Source organism: Myotis yumanensis, unplaced genomic scaffold (genome assembly GCF_028538775.1).
Source record: "Myotis yumanensis isolate MYYU_CA2020_CCGP unplaced genomic scaffold, mMyoYum1.0.hap1 SCAF_1, whole genome shotgun sequence".
Classification (NCBI taxonomy): domain Eukaryota; kingdom Metazoa; phylum Chordata; class Mammalia; order Chiroptera; family Vespertilionidae; genus Myotis; species Myotis yumanensis.
Window position 1 is genome coordinate 215,214,150 of NW_027223752.1, and position 26,978 is coordinate 215,241,127.

The 26,978-nt window shown below is 46.4% G+C and overlaps 2 protein-coding genes across 12 annotated transcripts in view; one reads left to right on the top strand and one right to left on the bottom strand.

Moving 5' to 3' along the window:
- The window catches only part of APBB2 (amyloid beta precursor protein binding family B member 2), a 327,791-nt gene extending 304,193 nt beyond the window's left edge, over positions 1-23,598 (top strand). For 6 of the 10 annotated variants that reach the window (XM_070397646.1, XM_070397684.1, XM_070397660.1 and 3 more), the window contains 6 exons: positions 9,951-10,065; positions 11,461-11,548; positions 12,455-12,538; positions 14,605-14,720; positions 16,175-16,354; positions 19,745-23,057. In XM_070397646.1, coding sequence (XP_070253747.1) covers positions 9,951-10,065; positions 11,461-11,548; positions 12,455-12,538; positions 14,605-14,720; positions 16,175-16,354; positions 19,745-19,912 — 751 coding nt within the window. In that variant the 3' untranslated portion in view covers positions 19,913-23,057. Of the gene's footprint in view, positions 1-3,615; positions 3,642-9,950; positions 10,066-11,460; positions 11,549-12,454; positions 12,539-14,604; positions 14,721-16,174; positions 16,355-19,744 lie in introns of those variants that run through there. The other 4 variants (XM_070397666.1, XM_070397699.1, XM_070397706.1 and 1 more) reach the window with 3 other exon arrangements.
- Positions 20,375-26,978, bottom strand: part of NSUN7 (NOP2/Sun RNA methyltransferase family member 7) — a 43,668-nt gene continuing 37,064 nt past the window's right edge. For both annotated transcript variants that reach the window (XM_070397708.1, XM_070397707.1), the window contains exon 12: positions 20,375-26,931. In XM_070397708.1, the coding sequence (XP_070253809.1) occupies positions 26,296-26,931 (636 nt within the window). In that variant the 3' untranslated portion in view covers positions 20,375-26,295. The remainder of the gene's footprint in view (positions 26,932-26,978) is intronic.

Genomic DNA, 26,978 nt, shown 5'->3' on the forward strand with positions numbered 1-26,978 from the left:
TTGAAGTTTGAAATTATGAAACTATTTATTGAACTCAGAATAGAAAGGTAATACAAAAAAAGTTAAAACAAATGCACCTGTGGCCATCACCGCCCCCCCTGGATCGCTGCAGCGCCCACCAGGGGGCGGTAGCGCCCTCTTTGGGAATTACTGCCCTAGTTGGTTACCACACGGGTTAGCACGCACATCAGGTGCACACTGCACACCGTCAGGCTGTGCGAGCCTCATGCAGATTAAAGAGTAATCCTCACAGCACTCTTAGGAGTGGAGTACCAGTGTTATTCCCATTTTACAGATGAGGACACTGAGGAACACAGAGGCTAAGGGCCTCGACCAAGGGCGAATAGCTAATCAATGTCAGGGACAAAAAGACACAAACATTTGAAGCTGGGGGGCTAGGAGGGCGGGAATGAACAGGTTCGGGTTCAGCAGTTGGCTTGGGAGTTTTCATGACAGTTTTATAGTTTTAACTTCGATGTCACATGGAGGATGCTGGCCTGTGCTGGTACTCTAAGACCCCTGGTGATGAAAGACAAGCATCCAAAAGTAGCCCGAAGCAGAGAGTTCTGGGAAAATGGAGGGAGAAGTACTCTGTCAGGTCTGCTTTCCGGGCTCAGTGTGGAAAGTAGACGGTTGTGTGGTTGTGTGCTGCATGAGAAGTAGGTGGCCGTGCCGGGGGTTAGGAAATGTCTTCCAAAAAGCCAGCACAGACATCGTCATTCTGGTGTGCTATTTATTTGGAGGAATTTCCTACTCATCTGGATGCCCAGTTACACATGCCAAGTAGTTCTGTTATGTCAGGCTTATTTTAATGAAAACAATGCCAATTACTCCCACATTCATTTTCCCAAGAAACAGCCGCCGAGAGCATGCTGATCAGGCAGCCCTGGCTGTGGGGCTGCTGTGGAATTAATTCTGGGGTTTAATTCTCCCCACTGGTATCTCGTACAGTGAGAAGGGAGTGAGCTTGCGCCTGGCTAAATATAGCCTTCTCCACTCAGGATGTGTGTCTCGGGCAGAAGCCCGGCTCGGGGCTGATGTTTTATCCCCAGCAAATTTATAAGGTGTCACATCGGTTGGAGCCGCTGCCACTGTGACTCTTCTGCTTTTTTTTAAAGGACATTTCAGAGATCATTCTAAAGTCCCTGTTTATGGCTGGTTTTCACTTCAGCACTTAACTCAAGCAGTGTCTATCACCCCCAACACAATTAGCCTTGTTAAAAGTTTGTAGTGTCATTTTTTTCCACGTTCAGCCCTAATGGGAAAAACACAGCGGCTACATATCGATGTATTTCCTTAAGTGAATGCTAGTAATGGGTCTGATTTAAATAACCGAGGCTCCAATAATAATTATATGCAAAGAAACATGTTGTATTCTTAGGTCTCTAGATTTAAGGTTATCAAGCAGTGTTTTTTTGCCATTCACTAGGCATAAGCTTTTTATGCAGAGGAAAAAAATTAAGAACAGTTGGGTACATGTCAAAATCTAGTCAAGGAAATGCTACCTGCGCATTCTTTGTAGTGAGAGTCAAGCAGTTCACAGGTCTTTCTGATAAAAATCTGAGCACTGTGTTCCTTGACCATCTCATCGGAAATGAGAAACCCAGGAGGGTGAGCTTCTCATGTCTACTCAACATTAGATTCGAATCCCGGTCTTTGGATCCTTTGCTGATGATCTGATTGCCTTCAAAGACTAACTTTGGTAGTGGGTCCAAGGCAGAGCAGAGGGACATGAGCGGGAGGTGACTTCCCCACATCCCATGGTCGGTGGTGCCCAGCAATCCAAGGAGCGTGCCACAGATCCCTCCTCCAGCTCACAGTCTGGGTACTGTGTTGTTCTAGACCAGTGATGGTGAACCTTTTGAGCTCGGCGTGTCAGCATTTTGAAAAACCCTAACTTAACTCTGGTGCCGTGTCACATATAGAAATTTTTTGATATTTGCAACCATAGTAAAACAAAGACTTATATTTTTGATATTTATTTTATATATTTAAATGCCATTTAACAAAGAAAAATCAACCAAAAAAATGAGTTCGCGTGTCACCACGTGTGTCATAGGTTCGCCATCACTGTTCTAGACTTATTACTGTGCATGTATCAGAACACACCCTCGAACTTGGTTGCTTTTCATATGAGACCGGATATCTGTGACGTCGATTGTTTGCTGTGCTGCGCCAGCACGGCCTTGGGTGAACCTGAGAGGGGGCGGTGAAGGATTGAGAAAAGACAGACAAGAAAAGAAAGCTGGGTCTGAGTGGGACGCTGCCCTCTCATGGAGATTCAGCACCAGGGACTACAAGCCGTGTCTTTATTTTATAGCCAGATTCCACGAGGCAAAGTAAGGGCGTGGTCAGGATGTTTACAACTTTCTCGTGGGTTTGGATCCTACTCAATTACATGCACCTGAACTCTATCAAGCCCACATCACTCAGGCACGTGGGGTCACATGTTCGGACCATAGGTTCAAGCTTACAACTATAGCTGTTGCCTATAATTGTGCTGGGAGGGCTCTGCCCTCCAAGCTGGGACTTGCACGTGGCCATGAGAGGACTGTGGCCTCTCATTAGTCCGAGGCTTGAACCTGTCCAAACTCTGTAGCCACTCTCCACAGTTTGCCTGTTTGGTTTCTCCTCTTAGTGCGCCGTGGTGATACCCTGTCAGGATGTGCAGCTCTGCCCTTCCACGTAATGACTGTGGCTCCCTGTCCGGTGAGCTTGCATTTCACATCACGCATTTAGCTTTCACACCTGCAGGGTCCCGCTCGCTGCTCCATGACCCTGGCCGCAGGGCACCTGAAAAGGCGGGTTTCTTCCTTGCCTCCATGTGACCGGTGCCCCCACCTCTGCTGTCCAGTTGCTCTATGTTTGATGCACACATGTGACCGACGTGGGGCTCTGCTCTCTCACGCTTTCAGCGGCTGTGACAAGAGCAGAAGGGGATGGTGAGCACTCAGTCAGGAGTTTACGTGGCTCAGGGCGGCTCTGGGGATGGAACTTGAAGTGCTTGGCTGCAGACCTCCAATTGCTCTCGGCATTTCTCTGCTTCCCTGGCTCATCTCCGAGTCCTCACCCTTTCAGCTTTCACTTACTGGCCCTCCCCCTCCCCCTCCCCACCTCTGCCCTGACCTGCTCTGTCTCCGCCCCCCTGTCCTGTGGCCCTCTCATGAGGCACTTCAGTGCAAGTCCCTAGATTATAACGTTGCAGCTCTATTAATAGAATGTCAGGCGTGTTGGTAAAACAGGTACGGCCGTTTCCTTGTCATGGTTCCCATACGGTTTTTATTGGGAGCAGGTGGAGCTGGAAAACGGGGCTACGTGCCCTGCCTGTGTTTACTGCAAACAGTTTCCTGTATTTGGGATATTTTAAGCTCGATTACCTCCCCCGGCTGATATGTTGCCTGTAAACTCAGCTGGTTCTCTTGGCTTCATGGTAACATGGCTCAAAATACACACTTCGGTGTAAGAGTTCAGCTAAAATAAGCGCCGAAAGGTTATTAATTGCAGCAGAGTTGGGGAATAAGATGGGATGGCAGTGCTCCGAGCTGCTGTCCACGGGGTGGTTTTAGCTGCTGGATGCTGTGTGAATGCTAACGTGCTGTTTTCTGCTCTGTTCCCTCATGCCTTCCCGGATGCAGAGAGAGGTAACCATTGATTTTTCGCTTCTCCCCCTTCCTGGTGCCTTCGTGTCTGGCAAAGCTCACTTGCTGTCTCCATGCCACATGCCACCGTCACCGTCCTTGTCTTTGAGGGGCAGAACTTTATTTTGTTTAATGTTTTATCATCATCATTGTCGTGTGTTGTAGCTTAAAAGCAAAGTGTTGAATTGCATCTGGGTCCCTAATCCTCTGTTGTCTCTGGCCCTGTTTGGGGAAGGTGATGGGCAGCTGAATGAGGAACTTGGTCTCACCAGCGCACCAGCAGGAAAGTGACAGGAATATTTAGGTTATGTGCCATGCTGTGTATGAAGGCTTCTCCCGCTTCTTGGAGAAGTAAAATTAGGACTTGCTTACGCTACATATTCTCCAGTTTTATCGGTGAGGTTTGGCTCCAGGCAAGTAGCCAGAAGGACTGGCTCCATTTCCATCTCGATTCTGGGCCCGAATATGTGGAATTCCGAGCAACCTGTGGAAAGCATGTAACTCTGGCGTGAAAGGCATTGACACTTGGGTCTGTGCGTCTCCGGGGCTCTGAATGTCAGCCTGCCCATCGGGCCGAGGGGAGGCTTTAAGCTCCTCCATCCCATAGCTCTGTCACTTAATAAAAACTCCCTTTTCCCCACACTTTTTGCTTTTCACTTACAGTTTACACTCAGTATTATTTTGTATTAGTTTCAGGTGTACCGCACGGTGGTTAGACAACCATATACTTTACAGAGTGCTCCCCCTGGTATTTTCAGTGCCCACCGGGCACCATACGTAGTTACTACTGTTATCGACTATACTCCCAATGCTGTACTTTACATCCTGTGACTGTCTTATAACTGCCGATTTGTACCTTCTTAAACCCTTCACCTCTCTCCATGTTTTAAAATATATTTTTTAATTGATTTCAGAGAGGAAGGGAGAGGGAGAGACAGAAGCATCGATGGTGAGGGAGAATCATTGACTGGCTGCCTCCCGCACGCCCCCGACTGGGGATCGAGCCTGAAACCCGCGCATGTGCCCTGACCAGGAATCAAACCGTGACCTCCTGGTTCATAGGTCGATGCTGAACAACTGAGCAGTACCGGCCGGGGACCTCTCTCCATTTTTGATAAAAGGAGAAAGTTTTGAAATTTTTCTCCTTGAAGGAATGATCATGGTTACTGCTTGACGAAGTAAGGAGACACAGGCCATCACTTTAGAGTGGGTCTCCGTGAGCCACCTGGCTGGGCTGAGCCGGCTGCACTGAGGCCACTGGCCTCCCTGAGGAGGAGCTGCTGTCTGTGCTCAGCTGTGAGGAGGGAGCGGGAAATGGCAGAGACTGGGTGGGGACACTCCCAGGACCAGGCTTCCAGAGGCGATGGTAAAGAGAACTTGTGAGCCTGACCTTTGGAGGTAGTGGAAGGTTCTGGAAGGTGAGGGCTGGACATTTGGATGCGAACCCCCTCGTCTAAAGTAATAAGTCCTGTGTGAGCCAATGGTGAGGCTGCTTTCAGCTGTTTGCTAGTTCCTACCCTCGGGTCTTTTCATTGGGAAGCAGTTGCTCTGAATATTAACAGCAGGACTGCTTTAAAGACGGCTACCAATTCTGGTCCGCCCACACCACCTGGACTATTTGCAGGTGGTAGAATTTCAGATCTGCTGCTTCCACAGCGTGTGTGGTCTCATGGAGGTGCCTGGGGAGGGACTCCCTGTGGAGAATGGGTTTACCCAGGTGATAAGTTCCTGGGGGACACCTTTTAGAATTTACTAAGTCAGCATCTTAAGCTTGCAAGGAAGGAACAAGAACATTGAGTTTACCAGGCTAGAGCCTGAGCTTTGTGATGCTCACGTGTGGTGCATATGCCACGGGGTAAAATTAGAAAACAAAGTCGTGTGTGTGTGTGTGTGTGTGTGTGTGTGTGTGTGTGAGAGAGAGAGAGAGAGAGAAAGAGAGAGAGAGAGGGAGGGAGGGAGAGAAACCTTCTGGATTGGCATCTAGGAAGATGACATTTCTCACTCCCTTTCTCCCTCGTCCCTCCTCCCACCCTCAAAACAAGCTTTTCAGAGCACAGTCAGAATATAAGAGCAAGCAGTCTTGAAACAGGACTCCTCCCCCCAGGCCCTCTGCAGGTGGAGCAAAGAGGAGAGAAGGCCTTTATCACAGAGGGCTAGAAATGGGATGCTTGGACCAAATCTCTTTGCTGCTGTTTTGTCCTTATTTGCAGGTGGGGCCCACCCTCTACAGTAGTAACAACTGTGGTTTACAGAAAGATAGGCTGGGAGGAAAGGGCCTTTACATACAATTCAGCGAGTCTTAACATAGTTATTATGCATGCAAATGGTCATTAAAACATCCCTCGTGGGTTAGGAGGCAGTACTTTAGAGTAGGCTTTTTCTTGTACTTGTTTTGCCACATTTATAATGATACTAGAGGCCCGGTGCACAACATTTATGCATGGGGGGAGGGAGGTCCCTCAGCCCGGCCTGCACCCTCTCGCAGTTCGGGACCCCTTGTGGGATGTCCAACTGCCGGCTTAGGCCCACTCCCCACACCAGCAGTCAGACATCCCTGGAGGGGTCCTTAGCACTGTGGGAGCCGCTGCGCTCGCCAGCATGAGCCCAGCTTCTGGCTGAGCGGTGCTCCCCCTGTGGGAGCACACTGACCACCAGGGAGCAGCTCCTGCATTGAGCGTCTGCCCCCTGGTGGTCAGTGCACGTCATAGTGACCGGTCTTTCCACAGTTCAGTCGATTTGCATATTAGCCTTTTATTATAAAGGATTGCTCAGGTCAAATACCATTATTCGAACACCTGTCACTTGCCAGCCTTCACAAGTTCCTGGCTTCAAACATAATGTGTATTTGACCTGAGCAAATTTTGATTCTGGGGAGGACTGTATCAAATTGTGGAGATGTGGTAAAGGACCCCAACCGAGGAGGTTTGGGGACAGACAGAGTGAGAGGGAGTCTAATAGAAAAGAAAGGGGTGTGACTGCCAGACAGTTCCAGGCTGCGTGTTACCGCGCTTCCCCAGGAAGCAGAGCTCGATCCCACAAGCAAAAGTCGCAGGGAGGCGAGTTTCAGCTCATTATTTAGGGAAAAAATACTCTGGTTCCCTAGAAATGTTCCAGCAATGGGAGACGGGCTGGTTGATTAAGTGAGATTTCACAGGCATCACCTGTCCAGACTGCTGTAGATGGGACTTCGAAATGTTAGTCTAAGTGACCAGTGAGAAGTCAGTAGATGCCTCCTGAAGTCCTTTTGAAGAAGATAAAAACGTAGCAAATTCTATTTACCTACGAACGTGATGGATCTGGAAGTTTGCATCACAGCGAACTGGAGCCAGAGAGGGCCCTGGGAAATTGTGTTTTTCATGATTTTTCGGCGTATCCCCCTTACTTAGTGATGAGATTAGACTCCGTGCCCAAGGCGTGGAACCTCAGTGGAACCGGCAATAAAATAGGACTAGAATTTGGGTGGCCTGGCTTCCGAGTCATTGCCCTCCAGTTGTTCTGCACTGTCTCTGAGAGGACAGACACAGCTGAGACCTGCATGGCAACCACAGCTCCTGTCCTTTGTGGTACAGAATCTAAATACCGTAATAAGCATTTGGACACAAGCAAGGGCCAGCAGGCCAGGCAGGCTTCTGGGCTGCGCTGTACAGAGTGGAGCAGCAGTGGGCTCCAGGCCGTGCAGGAGGCCAGTGGTCAGCAGGCGAGGGAGATGCCAGGAGTGGACACAGGGCCCACGCTCTGGAGCAGACGGGAGAGCTGCTCAGTTGAAGGAAAGACGTTGGCAGAGTTGGTGGGACAGATCTGGGGAGTCCTGAAATCCAGACAAGATTTTTAGACTTCCTGTGGGTGACCATAGAGCTTTGAAGAGATTTTGCCTCATAACAGTGGGGCTGACTGTGGAATTTTGAAAGAAAGGGAGTGGTAGGTGGTGAGGCATTGTGTGTGTGACTTTAGGATAAGTCTCAGGAGGAGGAGCAGCCAGAGAAAGGGGCCAAAAATGGCTTCCCTTGAGCATGGGCTTCAGAAGTGATGCCTCCTCTCACCTCGTGTTTACGTTAAACGTTGCCTTGATGGTGATTGAGACTAGGATATAAAGGCCTCTGGACCACAGCCTGGAGGAAGGCTGCTCAGCCCTCCGTGTGGGCCAGCTCCGCACTCAGACCCAGCCCTCAGCCGCTGCCACAGGACCCGTTCCTGCCTCTGACCGGTGGGTGCCCTGGGCCTGTGCTTCAGGAAGGACGGGCACTCGGGTCCAATTGCAGCCAGGCCTCGACTGGGTATTGGGGATGAATAAGGGACAAGTCATCTTCAGGGAGCTGCACGGGATTATGGGAAGACAAACTCATAAAGAAACATGTATGGCACCAAGAACATTGTATGGGGAGCCGTGGCAGCACCGGGCAGGGCACCCACCCGGCCTCAGCTGACCCCTAAACCTCGACAAGGGGCATGGAGACAGCACGGACAAAGGCAGGGAGGCGAGAGCTTGCTCATGCCTGCGTGGTGGGGGGCGGGAAGGCGAGGAAAGGGGAATCCAGGGCATTTCATGGGGCTGGGTGAGGACGTCAGGAAGGCCTCCTGGTTCTAGCGTGGAGGATACCAGCCGAGAGAGAAGGTAGGGAGGTCAGAAGTGCCTGCACGCAGTCAGATAAAGGTGCCCCCAGCCTGGAGCCGGGTTCGGGGAGTCCCACTGAGGGGCTGCCTGGGGCGTGGCAAGGCCTGGGGAGCAGGCTTTCCCGCTAGGCCTTCACGGTGGCCAGGTGCCCCAGAGCACCCATCCCCATGCCTTTCCAAGGAAGCGGAGGGTGTCTTGGGGAAAGTATCAATCACAGTCTGTGAGGAGACGGCCAGTTCTTACATGAGTAGAAATCATTAAAAATAAATTCATCTGTGATTATATATGCAGACATTATCCTGGCTTAGCAACAAATGCAAAGAAATCATTGTGATCCGTTACCAGGCGGGTCCATCTCAGCATTCATTTTTCATAAACACGTTGATCTTTAAACCACTAACGGTGAGACATTGAGTTATATGACATGGTTCTTTTGAAGCCAGGTAACGTCACAGTAATTACCCTTTTCATCAGCAGAATAGACACCTAAGCCAGCCCCGGCTGCATGCTCACCACAGGCGGGCGGGGTCTGAGCTCACCCTGTGGTCGCCCTGAGCGCTGGAGTAGGAGTCGGCCTTGACAGAACCGGGTGCCTGGGGCAGGATCCGGTCTGTGGGGTCTCTGTGCTCCAGCGCCCCCTGCGGCTGCCCGTCAGCTTCCTTCAGCAGCTGGGGTACCCCCCCCACCTCTGTGCACATGTTGACACATCAGAGCCTATTGTTTGCTTCTGCTGCCCGCTGTTTGTCACAGTATCACTCATGCAAATTCGTGTTCTTCTCAAGCCTGTTTTCCGTGTGTAATCGTATAGAAGGTTTCTATAAAATTCCCCTTTCATTATGGGTTGTTAGGGATTCCAAAGCTACCGCCGACCTGGTGTGGGGAACACTGTACAGCTGTTCCTCGTTTTATCACACCTCGTCTTATTGCATTTAGCAGATACTACATTTGTTTACAAATTGAAGGTTTGTGCAACCCCACGTCAAGCGAGTCTTTTGGTGCCATTTTCCAACAGGCTCAGATGAAGGTTAGTGTTTCCAGCAGTAAAGCATTTTCAGTGAGGGCATGCACATTATTTCTGTACATAGAGTGCTATTGCACACTTAATAGACTACTGTTCCGTGTAAACATAACTTTTATAAACACTGGGGAGCCACACGTGACATGTGACTCACTGCATTACCATGGTCTGGCTCCGAACATGCAATATCTCCAAGGTAAGCCTGAAACATCACCGGAGGTAAAAATGACAAAACCGAAGCTGTCCTACCTCGGCCACATCATGAGAAGGCAGGGGTCTTTGGAAAAGACAATCATGCTGGGAAAATAGAAGGCCGCAGGGAAAGAGGAAGTCCAAGTAGGAGATGGAGTGACTCCATGAAAGAAGCCATAGCCTGAGTCTGCAGGAGGCGAGCAGGGCTGCTGAGCACAGGACACTGTGGACATCACTCAGTCATAGGGCCGCCAGGAGTCAGAGCCGCTCAACGGCACGTAACACACACATGCCTGTAGTTCTATTCCTCAGAAATGAATTTCTAATGTCCATAAAGCCATTCCTCTGTTTTAGGTAGCTGTTGCATTTTTTTAACCATTGCATACTGTTTACCACTGACCCATGGGCCACAAGCTCAGTTAGCGTTCTCCGCCAGAATGTGTTGGTCAAGATTCCTTTTGTAACGTCCTGATGAACTTTGTTTGTACAGAGATTTTGCTTACGTAGCAAGAGACAAAGATACAAGAATTTTGAAATGTCATGTATTTCGATGTGACACACCAGCAAAAGCCATCGCCACAAGTCTCCACGAGATCTGTTCCAAGGTAAGGTGGGTCGGGGTGCAGTGGCTCATCCCTCTCTCCTCACTGCTGAGCAGGGAGAGGGGTGTAGGGGTAGGAGGGTGGGTCCGTTGACTGCACATTGAGCTGCTGGCCCAGGCCCAGAGCTCTGGGGAGGCAGTGTCTTCTGTTCCACTTGGAGTGAAAGCTTGGGCTGGGAATGCAGATGTGAGTTGCTTTGGGGATCATTGAAGGGGGTGCTTCCTTCCTTCAGACCCACAGCAACTATGAACGAGTAAAAGTGATGACTCTCCTAACGGAAAGAGACCATTTGGAAGACGGCTGACAGGTTTAGACAGTTTGAGAACAGCGACAGCAGCTCATATTTCTGAGTGCTTACATTTAATCCTCAGAACTGACATAACATTATTATTAGGGACATGAATATTATCATCCCCGTGTACACTGGAGGAGAAGACACAAGGGGTCAGGTGACTTGCTCGAGGTCACCTGGCTAGTCAGTGGTGGAGATGGGATTTAAACCCACATGCAGTAGTCTCTCCCCTTACCCACGGTTTCATGTTCTGCGGTTTCAGTCACCCACAGTCAACCTCAATCTGCAAATACTAAATGGAAAACTCCAGAAACAAACAATTCATACGTTTTAACTTGTGCATCGTTCTGTGTAGCTTAATGAAATCCCGTGCCATCCTGCTCCATCCGACCCACGACATGAATCATCCCTTGTTCAGCATATCTACACTGTGTATCCCGCCCGCCCATTAGTCACTCAGCCGTCCTGTTATCGGGCCAGCTATCTCGGTATCACAGCGCTAGTGTTCCAGTAACCCTTATTTTATTTACTAATGACTCCAAAGCCATTCACATAACTTCTATCAACCTATGTTGTTTTGGTTGTACTATTTTATTATTGTTGTTGTTAATCTCTTACCGTGCCTAATTTATCGTGGGTATATATGAAGAGGGGGAAAACAAAGTATTTACAGGGTTCAGTACTATCCACGGTTTCAGGCAGGCACTGGGGCTTGGCATGGATCCCCGTAGATAAGAGGGCACTACGTGCTTTGTCCCCAGAGCCCTGAAAACGGTACCTGAGAGTCATCGCCCAGAAACAATGGGGGACGTCCGCTGCGCTGTCCCTGACCACAGTGGGCCAGCAGGTCCCCACAGGCCAGGGATGTTTTTGTGGGTTGTGTTAGTAACGATGGGGGTGAATAGAAGAACAAATTTCAACAGATTAGGAGACTGTTACTGTGAGGGACAGTTACTCACCTCGTATCCCTAGGAAAAACGGCACAGTTCTCAGAATAGGCAGCTGGTTTAACTTGGAAGTACAATCTGCTCAGGCACCTGACTGGCTCCAGTCGCTGAAGGCGGGCTCTGTAACCACAAGCCCACACTGTGATTTCTCTTCTTCAGATTATGGCCGAACGGAAGAATGCCAAAGCCCTGGCCTGCAGTTCCTTACAGGAAAGAACCAATGTGAATCTCGACGTTCCCTTGCAAGGTAGGTCGGCGGTACCTGCTCTCATCACGATGGCGCCCTCCATCCTACTCAGGAACCGAAGGGTCTTGGGTAGCCGCCTGGTGCTTCTCGTCTCCTTAAAACATGCTCACATCCACCAGCACATGCTGAGCAGGCCCTCGGCCCTCCCCACGGCTCAGAGTTGATTTGTGTCAATGGGATTAGGCATAAAGGGCCAAGATGAGTTTTGTTGAACAAGATGAACAAATATTATCCTTAGTGGTTTTCTAACTCATCTACAGCCTGGGTAAGGACTAGCTAGCTAAAAAATATGTGGGTTGATATTTTGGGGGTTCTGTTTAGTTATTTTCCCTGATTGCCCCCTTTGTGATTAAACTTTCTCTGGGCGTGAACCACACCCAACATAGAGGACATTAGAAGCTGTTCTTTAGCGCACATCAGAGAGACAGTGACAGCTTTAACACATAGATTCCAGGTCCTGCTTTTCTTTCTTTTTTTTTTTTTCTAATTTCAGAGAGGAAGGGAGAGGTAGAGATAGAAATATCAATAATGAAAGAGAACCATTGATTGACTGCCTCCTGCACACCCCACATTGGGGATCGAGCCCATAACCTGGGCATGTGCCCTGACAGGGAATCAAACAGTGACCTCCTTCCTGGTTCATAGGTCGATCGATGCTCAACCACTGAGCCACGCCCACCGGGCTAGGTCCTGCTTTCACACGTGTCTCTGCCTGGGAAATGAAAGTTGAATGGGATTTTGATTGACAGAGCCCCAGCATCTCTGTTCTTACAGAACAAGTGCCTCATTTACCTCCAGAAACGGGGCAGTGTGGCACAGGGCGTGCGTCCAGATGACACAGTGATGGCTGTTCCTGTGTGTGTGTTGGAACCACAGAGAAAGATGTGTTGCTTTTGTTCCTTGCAGTAGATTTTCCAACACCAAAGACTGAGCTGGTGCAGAAGTTTCACGTGCAGTACTTGGGCATGTTACCTGTGGACAAGCCAGTCGGTACGTGAAGCATGTTCGTCTGTCCTCCTGCAGGTGTTTGGGAGCTCGGAGGGGTGTCCACCCTCCCATAAGGTTGGGTTTCTGTTTCGGCCCCTTTCCTTGTCTTGAACCAGCCCTTGCACTGTCACAGCCAGAGCACACAGACAGTCCTGATTGAAAGAGTGAGGAGGACAGGCTGAGTCCCTTGATCCCCAGAACACAGGGACGTTGATAGAGTGGCACCTGTTTCTCGTTTACCCAGCATTCCAGAGAAGCATGACCAGGGCTTGCTGCCCTCCAGTGGGGCTTCTGCCTCTGGGGCTGGGGCGCCTGCTTCAGTCCTTGTCGCCTGGTTGCCAGCGGGGAGGGCTGGGGGAGTCCTCATGCTTTCCCTTCAAGGTGTGACCGGGAAGCCGTGCACACAGCAGTCAGCTCACATCCAGGGGCAGGGCCTGGCTGCTTGGCCCTAGGAAGCTGAGAGATGGCGGGAGGTGCCGCCTTGGCCTGGATGGACCCTCGTCCTGCTGGAGGTGTAAAATGATGCCGCTGCTTGGGGAAATGGTCTGGCAGATCCTCAAAACGTCAGACATGGAGTCACGTTTTGACCCAGGGATTTCTAGGCACTTACCCCAGTGAAATGAAAACATCCGTCCTCTCAGAAATGTGTGCGTGAATGTTCACAGCAGCATTTGTTGTAACAATCAAAAAGGAGGAACAAGCCAGATGTCCTCATTTGACATGTGGACAAAGGAGGTGTGATGGTGCAGACAGAGGGGTCTTACTTGGCCAGGAAAAGGGATGGCGCACTGGCACACGCTGCCACGTGATGAACCTTGACCACATGTGCGAAGAGGGAGAAGCCAGTCACAGAGGCCCACATACTCTGGTTCCACGTGTGGGAAATGTCCAGAACAGGCAAATCTCTAGATAGAAATTGATTGCCTAGGGCTAGGGGGCTGGGAGGCCATGGAGGGTGACTCCTAAAAGGTACAGGGTTTCTTTATGGGCTGATGAAAATTTTCTAAAATGGACTGTGTTGATGGTTGCACAGCTCTGAATATAGCACACACAAAAATTTGAATTATACATTAAAAAAATTGTTTTAATCCTCACCTGCGGATGTTTTATTGATTTTATTTTTTTAAAACTCTTCACCCAAGGATATTTTTTCCATTCATTTTTAGAGAGTGGAAGGAGTGGGGAAGAGAGGGGAGAGAGAGGAGAGAAACTTGTATGTGAGAGAGACACATTGACTGCCTCCTGCATGCACCCCAACTGGGCCCAGGGCAGGGGGTTGAACCTGCAACCCTTTGATGCACAGGCCAATGCTCTCACTACTGGGCCACACAGGCCAGGGCTGTTTTACTGATTTTAGAGGGAGGGGAAAGAAGGGAGAGAAACATCGATGTTTGAGAGTAACATCAATTGGTTGCCTCCTGTACGTGCCTCCACTGGGGATCGAACCCACAACCTAGGTATGTGCACTGACCAGGAATTGAACCCACAGTCCTTCAGTGTATGGGACGACACTCCAACCAACTGAGCCACGTGGCCTGGGCTGAATTAGGCACTTTGAGTGAGCAACTTGTATGTTATGTGAATTATATCTCAATAAAATTGTTATTCCATCCCCCCCCCCCAAAAAAAAATAAAACAGCTGTGGGAACACCCAGTAAAAGTGCCCCATTGAATAGCTCCTACAACTTTTGTAAAGATTGCCACCCATGCTTGGCCTTGTTGAAGCAACAGCATAAATGCTGGCTTCTGTTGGGTCCCCTTTCCAAAGCTCTGTGCTTAGAAAAATGTAGCATTTGCTCGAGTACTGTTTATACAGTCAGGGCTGGGGAACCCTGAGAGAGAAAGAGGAAGGAGCATGTGGCGATCAGACAGGACATCACACACTACATCTCAGATTTCTCGTGACCCTTCTTGTTGAAAAAGCTGGCATTTTATTTTTCTAAGCAAACATGAGAAATGAAATGTCTCCTGGGGCTATAAAAAAAGATCCGCCTGGGTGATTTGGGCCCCCGTTTGTGAGTGATAAATAGCTGTAGGGCCTTTTTCAATGATTCCTTCAATCCGCTCAGGAATGGACACCCTGAACAATGCCATAGAGAGTCTAATGACCTCGTCCAGCCAGGAGGATTGGCCGTCCGTGAACATGAGCGTGGCCGATGCCACTGTGACTGTCATCAGTGAGAAGGTAAGAAGGGTGGCGCATGCCCTTGGCCTGTTTGGGTTACACTGGGGTTTTGGACACAAGAGTCTTCCGTGAAACTTAGGTACCTAGCCAGGGCTGGAGCTCTGGGGAGCTGTGCTTGCTTATGATTAAAATAGCCTCCATTAAAAAAAAAAGCTTTGCCCTTTGTGTCTGGGTGTCTGCACACATTTGCTGGTGGTGACTGGAAGGCACTAGCAGTATTGCACTGGTGGTTTGGTTTCCTGGCTGGTCCCTCTCAGGCTCCAGGGGCAAGTGGGCTGTGTTTTCTGGGGTTGGGGGGCAGGAGAGGCTTCCATTATCGGAGATCCTACAGTTTGGTAGTAGCAGGGGCCGCTGGTCATCTTGAGTGAGGCCAGCATTCGCCTTCACTCACATTATCCCAACTTTGTGGTTGAAGAAACTGAAGCACAGAGAGGTTAGGTAACTACCCCAGGTCACCGAGCTGGAAGCAGCAGGGTCAGGACGGAACACAGGCAGGCTGGCTGCAGACTCTCCCACCCTCTGCCTCTGTGAAACACCGTCATGGGAAGACCGAGCATCCTTGGCGGCGGCTCTGTCCTTCAGCAGGTCACCTTCAGGCCCCCTTCCCCTTCTAAGGAAGAGTGAGACGCTCACTGCCCCTGCCTGCCTCTCCAGCGTGTGGCGCTGGGTTTTCCTCGGTCTCCAAACCTGTCGCACCCTTTCCTGCTCCTGTGCTCCATGCCTTTGCCTCACCCAGATTTCCACTTGAACATAATTTCTCCCAAGAAAACTCCCAGGCCTCCCAGACCAGCTCCGTTGGCCTGTTAACCCCACAGCACCTGCGTGAATGTTTAATAAGTCACCGTGCTGGTTGTGTTTACTAATTTAAACTTGCATATGGTTGCTGCTGCAAAGGACGTGGTATTCGTAAGGATGCATCCCGAACAGCCCCTCACACTGCATCAAATGGATGCCAGTTTGTGAAAGAGAAAAAATGATTTGGAGACTTTGTGTTTTACACAGTTTTAGGTAGAATATGACTCAGCGTGCCGTTTAGCTTGGGAAGAAGACCTGGATGGGGACAGATCCCGAGGTTCCTTCTCTCTGGGGGCCGTGGGGTTTCCAGTGGGTTCACTTGGGCAGATGGGTGGCCTATGTGGGGAACATGTAAGAAATATGCATGACATCACCCCATCCTCAGTGATCCCCGGGCTTGGAGCACATGCACAGGGAGCGGAACACACACCTCGGTTGTGTGTAGTTCAGAGCGGGATTAAATGCCAGGATGCGACACCCTCAGCAGTGAAGGCCTTTCCAGTCCCTGGGGACACTTGCTTCCTACACTCGGTCTGGCTGTGTCTTTTCAATCCTAGAGATGGCCACTCCACGCTTGAATCTCTGACTTAGGGTCTGAATGTGTTTGTGACTGTTGCCTGGCTCCCCGAGAGTGGGCTGCTGAGCAGTGTGTCTTGCAGAACGAAGAGGAAATCTTAGTGGAGTGTCGAGTGCGGTTTCTGTCCTTCATGGGCGTTGGGAAGGATATCCATACATTTGCCTTCATCATGGACACCGGGAACCAGCGCTTCGAGTGCCACGTGTTCTGGTGCGAGCCTAACGCCGCTAACGTGTCCGAGGCGGTGCAGGCCGCCTGCATGGTGAGTATCCCTCTGTGGGGACTGGTTCGACTGCACTTCCCTGGTTATGTTTTCTGTGCTGTAAATTGGAGCAGAGTCACTAACTTAAAAGGAGAAGAGTCTGATCCTAAAAGTAATGCTTTACCTTGTAACTCTCACTCCTGGGGACACACTCAATTGTGATAAACAGTTTGCCATGTCAAGGGGCGCGGGCACCTGCAAGAAGCAGGGCCGGATGGAGCCAAATTCCGATGAGACTCCAGGAACATTGGAAAGGACGATCTTTGAAACCACAAGCCTAAGGATTCTTAGTTCTTAGTCCTTATTAACTTCAGGATATGATCCAGAAATGTTGGTTGTATGAGTTGGGACTGTTTTGAACCAATTCAGTACTTTAAAAAAATTTAGATCGAATGGTTTTTATTTCAAAGAGTTGGTTTCTGTGCACTGTTCCTACATATTTTATTTACTTCATGTCCTTACAACAACCCTGTTAGGCAGTTGTTAGTTGTTTTATTTATGAGAAGACAGAGGCTCGGAGGAAAGAAGGGGGCCCTGGGCACAGAGCTGGCGAGTCTGCGTTCAGTCCCACCTGCTCTGGGTACCAAAGCCCAATGCTCTTCGCATCTTGTATGATTTCAAACAAACAACAATACTTTGTCATTCAAAATACTTTGAGCACCAGTGATGCTGGCACTGAGGAAGTCCTAGTAAAAACGAGGGATTGTGTGAATGTGGGCATCAACCTGAAGCGTGGTGTATCCTAGCAACACAGGTGGGGGCGGTGGAGCCAAGTGGAAGGATGCAGCGTCCATATCGTGAAGTGCCCATAATGCTGTGCCAAAGTGTTTATCTTCAGCAAAGATTGTTAAGCAGGAGAGTGGATTGACCATAATAGGTCTTAAAAGTGTACTCGAGAGCAAAAAAAAGAAAACAAAATGGAAGACGGGCTGGGAGGAGGAGTCTGGGGTGGAGACGTCAACCAGGAAGCCCGGTTATTGGTCCAGATGTGGGTTGCACAGCATGGAAACCAGGAGCAGGTGATCTGGCAGATGTTGTGGAGAGTCTCATGGCGGGAGGGTTGTGGGGGGGAGGGGGCGCAGAGGAGATTCTGAATTTGAAGTACCGGGGCTTCATCTAGTTTAATCCACTTATGGGCTGGACTCTGGGCATTTCAAGTAGGACTAAGAAAGCATCCTTGCATTATGGAGTTGAAGGAAATGAACCAATAAAGCCCACTGGTATGGAGTCATAGATATGTGGTTGGGGCAAGGTCTTGGTGGTAGATTAAGAGCCTGGGGAGGGGCTTAGCCTGCTAATTGGGTTGGAGCAGCGATTTTCAACCTTTTTCATCTCATGGCACACAACCCAATAACTAAAATTCTGTGGCACACCAAAAAATACACTTTTTGGCCATCTGACAAAAAAAAAAAAAAAAAAGTATAATTTTGATTCATTCACACCGAATGGCTATTGTTGTGTTGGCTGTTGTCATCTTTTTAATTGACACTCTGAGGGAAAAGAGGTCAGTGCCCCTGACTAAATAGTCAGGTATTGCATGTTTTTAAATCCTTGTGGGACACAGGGTGAAAATTGCTGGGTTAGAGTGACTTTGAGACTGGCCAGAAGATGCCAAGAATGCAAGAGTGTGTGGGTTTAGAGAAGTTGAGGGAGTTCTGTGGTTTTCCCTACAGCATGTTGCTAGGTTAAGCATGAGGGGGAAGAAATGAGGTGGATGGCAGATAACGGAAGTGGGGCACAAGAAAAGAGCTGGTTGACTTTTATCATAAAAGACCCCTTTGAAATGGAGAGGGGCGGATGGGAAAGGAAGGGAAGACCTAGTGCACTCATTAGCTGGCTTCCTTACCACAGTCCTTTGTCAGGGGTACAAGTCCCCCTCATTCTGTGGAGCCAGGATTATGCATATAAAGGAGCAGGGCCGGGTGGGGGAAACTGGGGTGCGGGAAGAGTCGAGATGAACCTCCTGATGGGGTGTGGGAGACTGAGAGGGGATCCAGGGACTATGTGAAGAAGAGAGAAGATGGGAGAGTTCAGCCAAGCAAAAATGGAGGGTGACTATTTAGGTATGTCATGAAACTGAAAATGATCATAACAGATGGTTTTAGTCATAAAATGAATAGCTTCCAGCCTTAATTATACATTTCAAATGCCAATGGCAATTAAATAATTAGCTTTATCACTGGTTACAGTTTTCTGATTCCCAGGCCCATTTTATGTCTTAGAAGCAATTTTTTACTCATTTGCTTGCTACTTTAATGGCATTGGGGCAGCCCGCTGAAGAGGCTCAGCCAGTCCCGTATAAGGCCCGTTGATAAAATGAAACCTTTCCTTATACGCTGAAGCCAGCGTCCTGAATCACATCTGTATGCTTCTCCATCTGAAATATCTATGCATGAATCTGTACCATCTGAGATGTCTGTGGCGTGAACACATTCTCTTGAATCTACTTAATTGTTAGGCAGATTTTGCAGCTGTGTGGTAGAGCCCAGCTGAAAATATTTTGGTGAAATTTAGGAAAAAGCGGAGAGGGATGGGGCAGTTTTGACTCGCGTTGGAACTGCCTCATTTGCATTAGGAACTCCTGGTCCAGTGCGACATGTGCCACAGCTGCCCGTTAACAACCCCGACTTCTAAGAGGGTGGAGTCTGGGTTGTGGTGCGGACCTGGCGGGTACCTTACACAGAGGAGACACGCAGTGACTCATTTTTCGTGCGTTGGGGTTGGAAGGGGGTAGTGTTGAGGCTGCGGGCTGTGACAGACACTGTGACCCAGAGTCTTGCTACAAATAATTTATGCTTCTCGGGGCGGGGAGCATCAGCCTGTTTCACACTGTACTGGGGGAATTATTAATATTTAAATAGATTTTTAAAAAACCAGTCATGGATTTATTTTCAGGTGCCTGGACTAGGAAAAAAATGGATAAATTTCAACCTTTTTAATCTAATTGTTAAGAATTACTTCTCTTTGTCTAATACAAAAGCAGATGGATTGTGTTATTCTATTTCTTCCTGAAGGATAAGAAACTGTCCGTGGTGCCAGGATAATGGATTCTTTTAATTAATTCATTAAGGTTTAGACTTGTAAAACTTAGACTTGCTCTTCGACTGTGAGGAGTGTGAATGCAGCCTATCAATATAGAGGACAAGTAGAGGGAGGAGTTGGATGGAAGAAAAAGATGGCAAAAGCCAAAGCATCTTTGTCAAGCCTCAGGATCTTTTAAGAACATTTAAAACACCCCACTTAAAGAAAAAAATCGCTAGCTTCTTGGATTCATGTTTAGGAGCTAGGTCGTTAACTTTGGGGAGTAAATGTATTGGTGATTAATTAAAATCACATTCGACAAGAAGGGATGATACGTTATTAACGACCATCAACCCTGTTTTGTTTCAGTTGCGATACCAGAAGTGCTTGGTAGCCAGGCCGCCCTCACAGAAAGTCCGGCCCCCTCCTCCGCCAGCAGACTCCGTGACCAGGCGGGTCACAACCAATGTGAAACGCGGGGTCTTGTCCCTCATTGACACTTTGAAACAGAAACGCCCTGTCACGGAAACGCCGTAGCTGCGGATGCTAACGGGTCCCGTCACCTTTCCCTGGAGATCGAATAGCTACACTAAAGAACATGGACAGTGTCCGGCCTTCCATTCAGTTGCTGATGCTTTGTCTTCAGAAAATGTATCCTTCACCGAACAGTGTTAGACAAGCATGTTCTCTCTCTTGCCACCATCATGTGATATGAAAAGAAGCATGACTAATTTTTTTGCTGTAAGTTACATCATGAGCCGTGGAAGGTCTTTTTCTTATTGTAAATATCGTGAACATGATTAACTTCACACACACAGGGAAGAATGTGGCCACCCCCCTCCCTCCTCGCGAACTGATGCCGAGTCCTTGGAGTGAATGACGCCTGGGTTACAGTCTTCGTGACAGGATCTGTCCTGAGCAGAGTTGCAGTCCTACAGCACTTTGTCCTGTGTTCAACATTGGAGAAGACACTGCATCCCAGACACCACTGAGATGCTGTAAAAATAGGATGGCTTTTAGTTAAATTCATAAAATTGGACCTTTTCGTTGTCAAAATTGGCTATTGGCATCAGAATGGAAACCAACTGCCCGCTTTCCTTGACGAGCTCGACACGTGGACACCATTTCATGTCTGCAGCTGATTGGGGGGTGTTGGGGGGAAAAATGAAACTTCACAATTGAAAACAAACCAAATGTCAGAAATTAAAATCGAACAAAAATAGCCTTTCTTTTCAGATGGTTTTCAAACGGATTAAGAAAAAGGAAGAGGTTAACAAAATCATAATGCATTTTGGGTGGGACATATTCAAACTTCTGCCTTATATTGTACAATGCAGCTAGAGAATTATAGTTCACTATGGCCATTCTCTGCATAAACAACATTAAAATGAAGTATTCCTCGTAAGCCTTTTGTCCTTAGTTTGCTAATTAGCCAATATGCAATTTGGAATTGAGGAAATGCCATTTATATTTTATATTGTTACCACACGTTATTTTGTTAGTCCACCTCCTAAATAAACGTCTGCTAGGATTCCGCATCTGGCACAATCTTACCCTAATGCTTTTTGCCCAGAAAGCTGTCTGTCCATCATGTATTTCCCATGGCAACAAATTACATTAAGTTGAACCTTTCTTGAATTTATGTGTTTACTATCAGAATGTTAGACTCCACTAGCTATATTTTTTAATTTATCTTTTTTTCATTATATTTTCAAGATTTAAAAATTTCATATCAGAGCAAAATCTACATAAGGACAATATACTATTTAACAAGTTTCCCAAAACTAACGCTTTCCTCCTCCTCTCTCTATAGGTATGAAACTTAGCTGTAAGTCACAGACTAGACCCTTGTTAACATTGTTTTAAAAGGAATTTGCTAAGGAGATCAATCCAAACATTTGTCTTACTTTTTAATGTCAACGTTAACATTTTACAACATCCAGTAATAAAACTGCTTTCTGTATATCCCCTGCTATGTGCTTGTCATATGGTTTCCACATCCTTATCACACTTGAGCCTTATAAGGTAGAGAAGGTACTAAACACATTTGAGAAATAAAAACATGAAGTACCGAGACGCTCAGTCTCCAAGCCTGAGGTCTGACCAAAGTTGGTGAGAAAACCAGGACTAGGACCCAGGCTTCCCCTCCCATTTGTAGGCTATGCCGCTTCCTCACCAGCCAGGGCATCTTCACATGCTGACTCTGGGCAAACCCAATTATGGTCAGGAAATCGCAGCATTCCCTGTAGAAGTAGGAAATGTGGCGGAATTCCTCTCACTGGTATGAATTATAAAACCCTTGCCGTCTCGGCCCAGGGCTGTCTTGCAGGGTGCCTCTGGTGTGTTGGAGAGGACAGAATCCCAGGCGATTTTCCAGAGATGATGTTAGGGGTGGTGGAGATAGTCCTAATCCACGCAGCTTAGCCACCAGAGAACTTGGAATGAGGAGTGGCCTCCTGCCTCTGTTCCCTCTCAGAATTCTGGAATTGTGGCTGGCACCTTCATGTTACGACAAAAAAGATGCCCCTCTAGAAATGAATTATACTTCTCACCAGCCTATATGCTTCTATCTGAAGTAACCAATACCATTTTCAGAAATTATTGCATTAAGAAAATCCATACTGTGCCCTTTGAAAGCTTTTCAAATTCAATCATGATCCTCTTTCATCTTGATCTCCACAATGAAATGTTTTAGTATGATAAACTTCAAACTTCTGAACAACAAATCCACTTTTATATTGGAAATCTCTATCAGAACCCTGGGTTCATTTTTTAAGGCATATGTTTGTTTATTTACAGGACCAGGCATACTGAGCTAGCTTTAAGTAGCAAACTGATTTATATATGCAATTATAGGATACATTAAAATGAATGATAGCCTTTACATATTGAAAACTTTACTGCAGATGCTTTGTTTTGAAGGTAGCTTTGCATATGAAATGTGGTTAATTTTGTAAAGTTACTTATGTTAAACAGTATGTTCAGACACTTTCTGCCATGGCCAAAAAGTATATATGAAAGTGTGTGTGTGTTTCTGTGCAGGGACACCAGTGTTTGACATGATGTTGTAGCGACACTCTGTTATCTATGCATTCTTTATGTCTGTCCTTCGGTAAACAGGCAGCCATGTTCACTATGCCTTGTATGTCTTCTCATTTTTTTTAATTAACCTGTTAAATACAGCTTAAAATATTTTTATTTATTCTATTTTTACTGAAATATACTGCATTATTGTGTTAATGTATTATCTTTACTGGATATTATCTCACAGTGTATCCAGGTCTACGTAATCTCAGTGAACTATTCGTTGCCTAAAAGGTGGTTTTGTAATGATTTGTAGTCACATTTTTATTGGACTATGTAGATGAAAATGCTTAAAGTTCATTTTATTTTTTACAAGCAGCTAGACAGACACAGACTTGCCACCTCATATATGTGCTCATGGGCGGCATCAAGGGGAATGGCCAACATGCCTAGGGCTCAAGTTTTTACTTTGCAAACTAAAGCACTGCTCGGTGCTGCATTTTTATATCACAACGTGTGTGATCTCCTCCGAAAGAGACACATGTCCACACGCCTTTGTTTCCACCCAGAGCTCATTAGAACCATTGTTTTTTGTTTGTGTCTTATTGCATGAAGGGACATTCTTCTCATTTCCATTAAAATAAGTCCTTGGTGATAACCTGTTGGCACTGCTACTTTTTTAAAAAAATTCACTTTATGACTTTATGATCGACATTGGTAAATGATTCTACGGAAGGTCATTTACTAGGAGCCCTAAACCTTTCCTCCTTTTCTCATTTGACACACTCGTTTTTGTAAGCATTGCAACACATTCAAAATTTCACAAACAACTCGGGAAACATTTCCCTGGTATTAGCACAATTTAGTGAAACCACTCGCTCTCTGGCTTGCCAGACTGACTTCCCTATTCCACAGCTAACAGGTTGTTACATAGCCAGCAACATGAAGTGTATTTCAGCTTCAGGGGAATGCACTGCTCACACTTTATTGAGAGCTCTCCCTGCCACCCAAAGCAGCTTGTTTATCCTGAAAGAACATTTGGTTTTGCTTTCTTGCCCATTTACTGTTGACCACTTTTACACATTTAAATGTAATATGTTGTGAGAATAAACTTAGCTGCACAAAGTTTTTGGCTCATTTATCTGGCATGTCAGTCACATACATGCAGAAATAAAAATGGAAGTTCTCCACGACAGTCATTTTATTTTCAGATTATTCTTACCTCAAATTAAAAATTATTTCAGCCAGTCGGCATAGCTCAGAGGTTAAGCGTTGACCTATGAATCAGGAGGTCACGGTTCAATTCCTGGTCAAGGCATATGCCCCTGATTGTGGGCTTGATCCCCAGTGGGGCATGCAGGAGGCAGCCGATCAGTGGTTCTCATCATTGATGTCTCTATCTCTCTCCCTCTTCCTTTTTGGAATCAATAAAATCAATAAGAATACATATTTAAAAATCATTTCAGCAATGTAAAATTCAGTTTTGATTAGTTGTTGCATATTTCCATCTGGTAAGAACTAGAAAGAACCTGACATCAAAGAATGAAGAATAGAGTTGTACAGGCACTAAATCCCAAGTCAAAGGTAACTAGAAAAACAAATCAGTTAAATCTGACTTAGTTGAAATGTTAGACATGTGGAAGAAGGAAACAGAATTTAAAGTATGTTCCCATTCTTTGCTCATCTTACTTTTCCCCCGATAGTTTATCTCTTTTACTCTATCAAAGGCAGTTACTCTCAAGGAACAATTAATTTTGGTTTCAGGTATTATATAGTGGTAAATTTAGATAAAAATCTGAATTTGCTATTGGAATATCTACAGTATTATTTTAGATTTTTGCAACACCTTTCTCTAGGAACCTCAAGAAAGAAAAATGTCAATGTTTAATTCTCCTTCACTAGAATTCTCAAATATTGTTTTTATCCCAAGTACTTTTCCTTTCTGACTCTACCACAGTATCTAAATAATTGACCATGCCCTTAGAGATTCTCAAAGAAACCTGCAGGCTTAGTGAATGGTTTAATCAGGATCTCCATATACTTCTAAGAGAAGAATGATTCAGAGGCAGGTGCATGTTATGTGATTCTGAATGTAAGCGGCTAAAGTGACATGACATGAATGATGCTGCTACAGACATCAGAAAAATATCCTGAACTATTTCCTAACAATAAGAGTTTTCTTTATATAACTTACCACAAAAACCTCAGACCTGCTACTTTTGGACAATGGAGTACTTTTCAGCCTGGGGCAAAGGGAAGAGGGTAGGAAAGGGATAGAGGATTTCTGGGATAAAATACCAAACAAAGTTCAATTCAGCTGCACTGGCCTCCCAGAGGCATGGAACACTCTAAGCCAGATGGAATAAGAGGGTGAAACACTAACTTTTAGAGCAAAGAAACACATAGTTTTTAACTATTGAAATTAGTGAAATAAGTTGAGCATTTAAAATATTTGTACATTGTAAGAGTCATAATTAACATGGGAATCCTTTTGATATTGAAAATATAGTCTGGTTCAAATATAAAAAGTTTTGTTTCCTTTCTTCATTGGCACATTTCACTGATAAATGTAAACCTTCAGCTAAAATAAAAATAATTTATTACTACTAAAATGATATTCACCATTTTTTATCCTCACTTCAAGTGAGAAAATAAAGAATAGAACATCAGAGCTGAAACAGATCTAAACATTTATCTGGAAGAGGTAATATTCTACTAAAATCATGCCACCTGAATTGAACATTCAGAAATTTACATAACACTGTCCAACACAACTGGATTCTGAAAATAGAATTTTAAATTCAAACTTTATGAATGTGTCTATGAACATTTTTTGAACAATAGGATTTCTAGGTGTAATTTATTCCATTTAATGTCAAGCAATTTCTTTTGCCATGATGGGGGAAAAAAAATCAGTAGGCCCAGAAATGATAATCATACCAATTCTTGGTAGACAATTGATCATATAGTCAAGATTAACTGATTTTTAATATAATTAACATACTGCTATATTTTCATTGTGCATCAGAAATGATTTACCAAAATTTGATTACTGTTTGCCATTTGACATGACTTGTAGATTTCAGTGTCACTTGTATTCAACAGTTTGCCTCTTCCTCAGAATTATTTAGATGGAAATTTGCTTATAGTCACTGTTTTACCATCTTATTTGGCATAAATAGAAGGGAGGGCCGATTATGTCCGATCTGCGCAAGATCCTGGAAGCTCTTCCAATGAGAAATAGCGTTCACTCTACCTGGACATCTGACCTACCCACACCTGGAACTTTGGAGCTTCCTGTTCTTCCTACTCAGACTCAACCTCCATCAAAACTCACATCATCCCTGGCTTCATGCACGTTTTAATATTTAAGAAAAAGTGAACCTTGATAGTGACTGAAAATGTTAAACTGTGACTGACTAGACACTGAAGAGCAATCTAAAGTCGGTGAGAGAGGGCCAGCGTCTTTTCCACACCTGTGCTTTCAACTAAATTGCCTCAAAAGTTAAGTTAGGAAAAAAGCCTGTGAATAAGGCAGTGTTTCCCTTCAGGAAAAACTGTTGCAGCTTTCTTTTCAAAGTGGTGTCCCAGGTCCCCACTGAAAGTTAACAAGGGTGAGACAAGTTCTAACAGCTGCTGAGTCTACACATGGACATACTAGAACAGATCAGCACTGAGATGTTGAAATCTCTGAGTTTTGCTTTGCTTAACCACCTACATTATTGTGTTGTCTCACTTGTCTTAACTCTCTTGAAGCTAATTCACCTGTAGAAGACACTAAGTGACTGAAAGAATGGGTATCTTGTGTAGGGCTGTCTACCCTTCAGAGAAATATCACGCTGAAAAAAACCCTGCTCTTGACCCTGTAGAAAAACCACCACACACACACCAGACAATCAAAGCCACGGTCGCCGATGTCTGAGGAAGGAAGAAGGTAAGTTTCCTTTAGACTTTTCCCCTTTTTTGGCGATCGGTGGCGTGGAATGGTAGCCGGGCACAACAGTTTTGGGTGCAAACCAACGATAGTAAAAATGTGGAGTTGGTAGATGAGGTCTGATCCCTGGGGGAGGTGATAATGGGAACATTACTGGAGGCAAAACAATCTCTACGGGTTTCAGTACCACCATCTTGTCTTCAGGGCGAGGTCTCATGAAGTTTGTGGGACGTTCATATGGTCTGGGGAGAGATGTGTTCTTCATAAACGCAGGCACCAGGGGATTGGTGGCAGGCTTGCTGGGTTTTCTGGCCTGTGAGGAAGCACCCACTGGAGCTGTGCCTTTCTGTAGAAGAGAGGTTTTTGTCGTTGCTGTCTGTGACCCACTGGCATTTTCACTAGTTTCTCGGTTCAGGAACTCAGCAATTTTCACTTGAATGCCTTTACTGTCAGTAGAGGGAGCTTTTGGCAATGTTGTTTTTGATTTTTTCTTCTTCTCCCGTTTTGAAGATTTACCCAACTCAATTCCCTCCAGTAGACCTTTTGCTGCAGCGCGAGCCAACACATCTTTCACAGACACTGTCTCAGATGGGTCCCGCTACAATAAAGAAGCAGGTACTAAATGTGGGAGTTGATTTAGTGTGT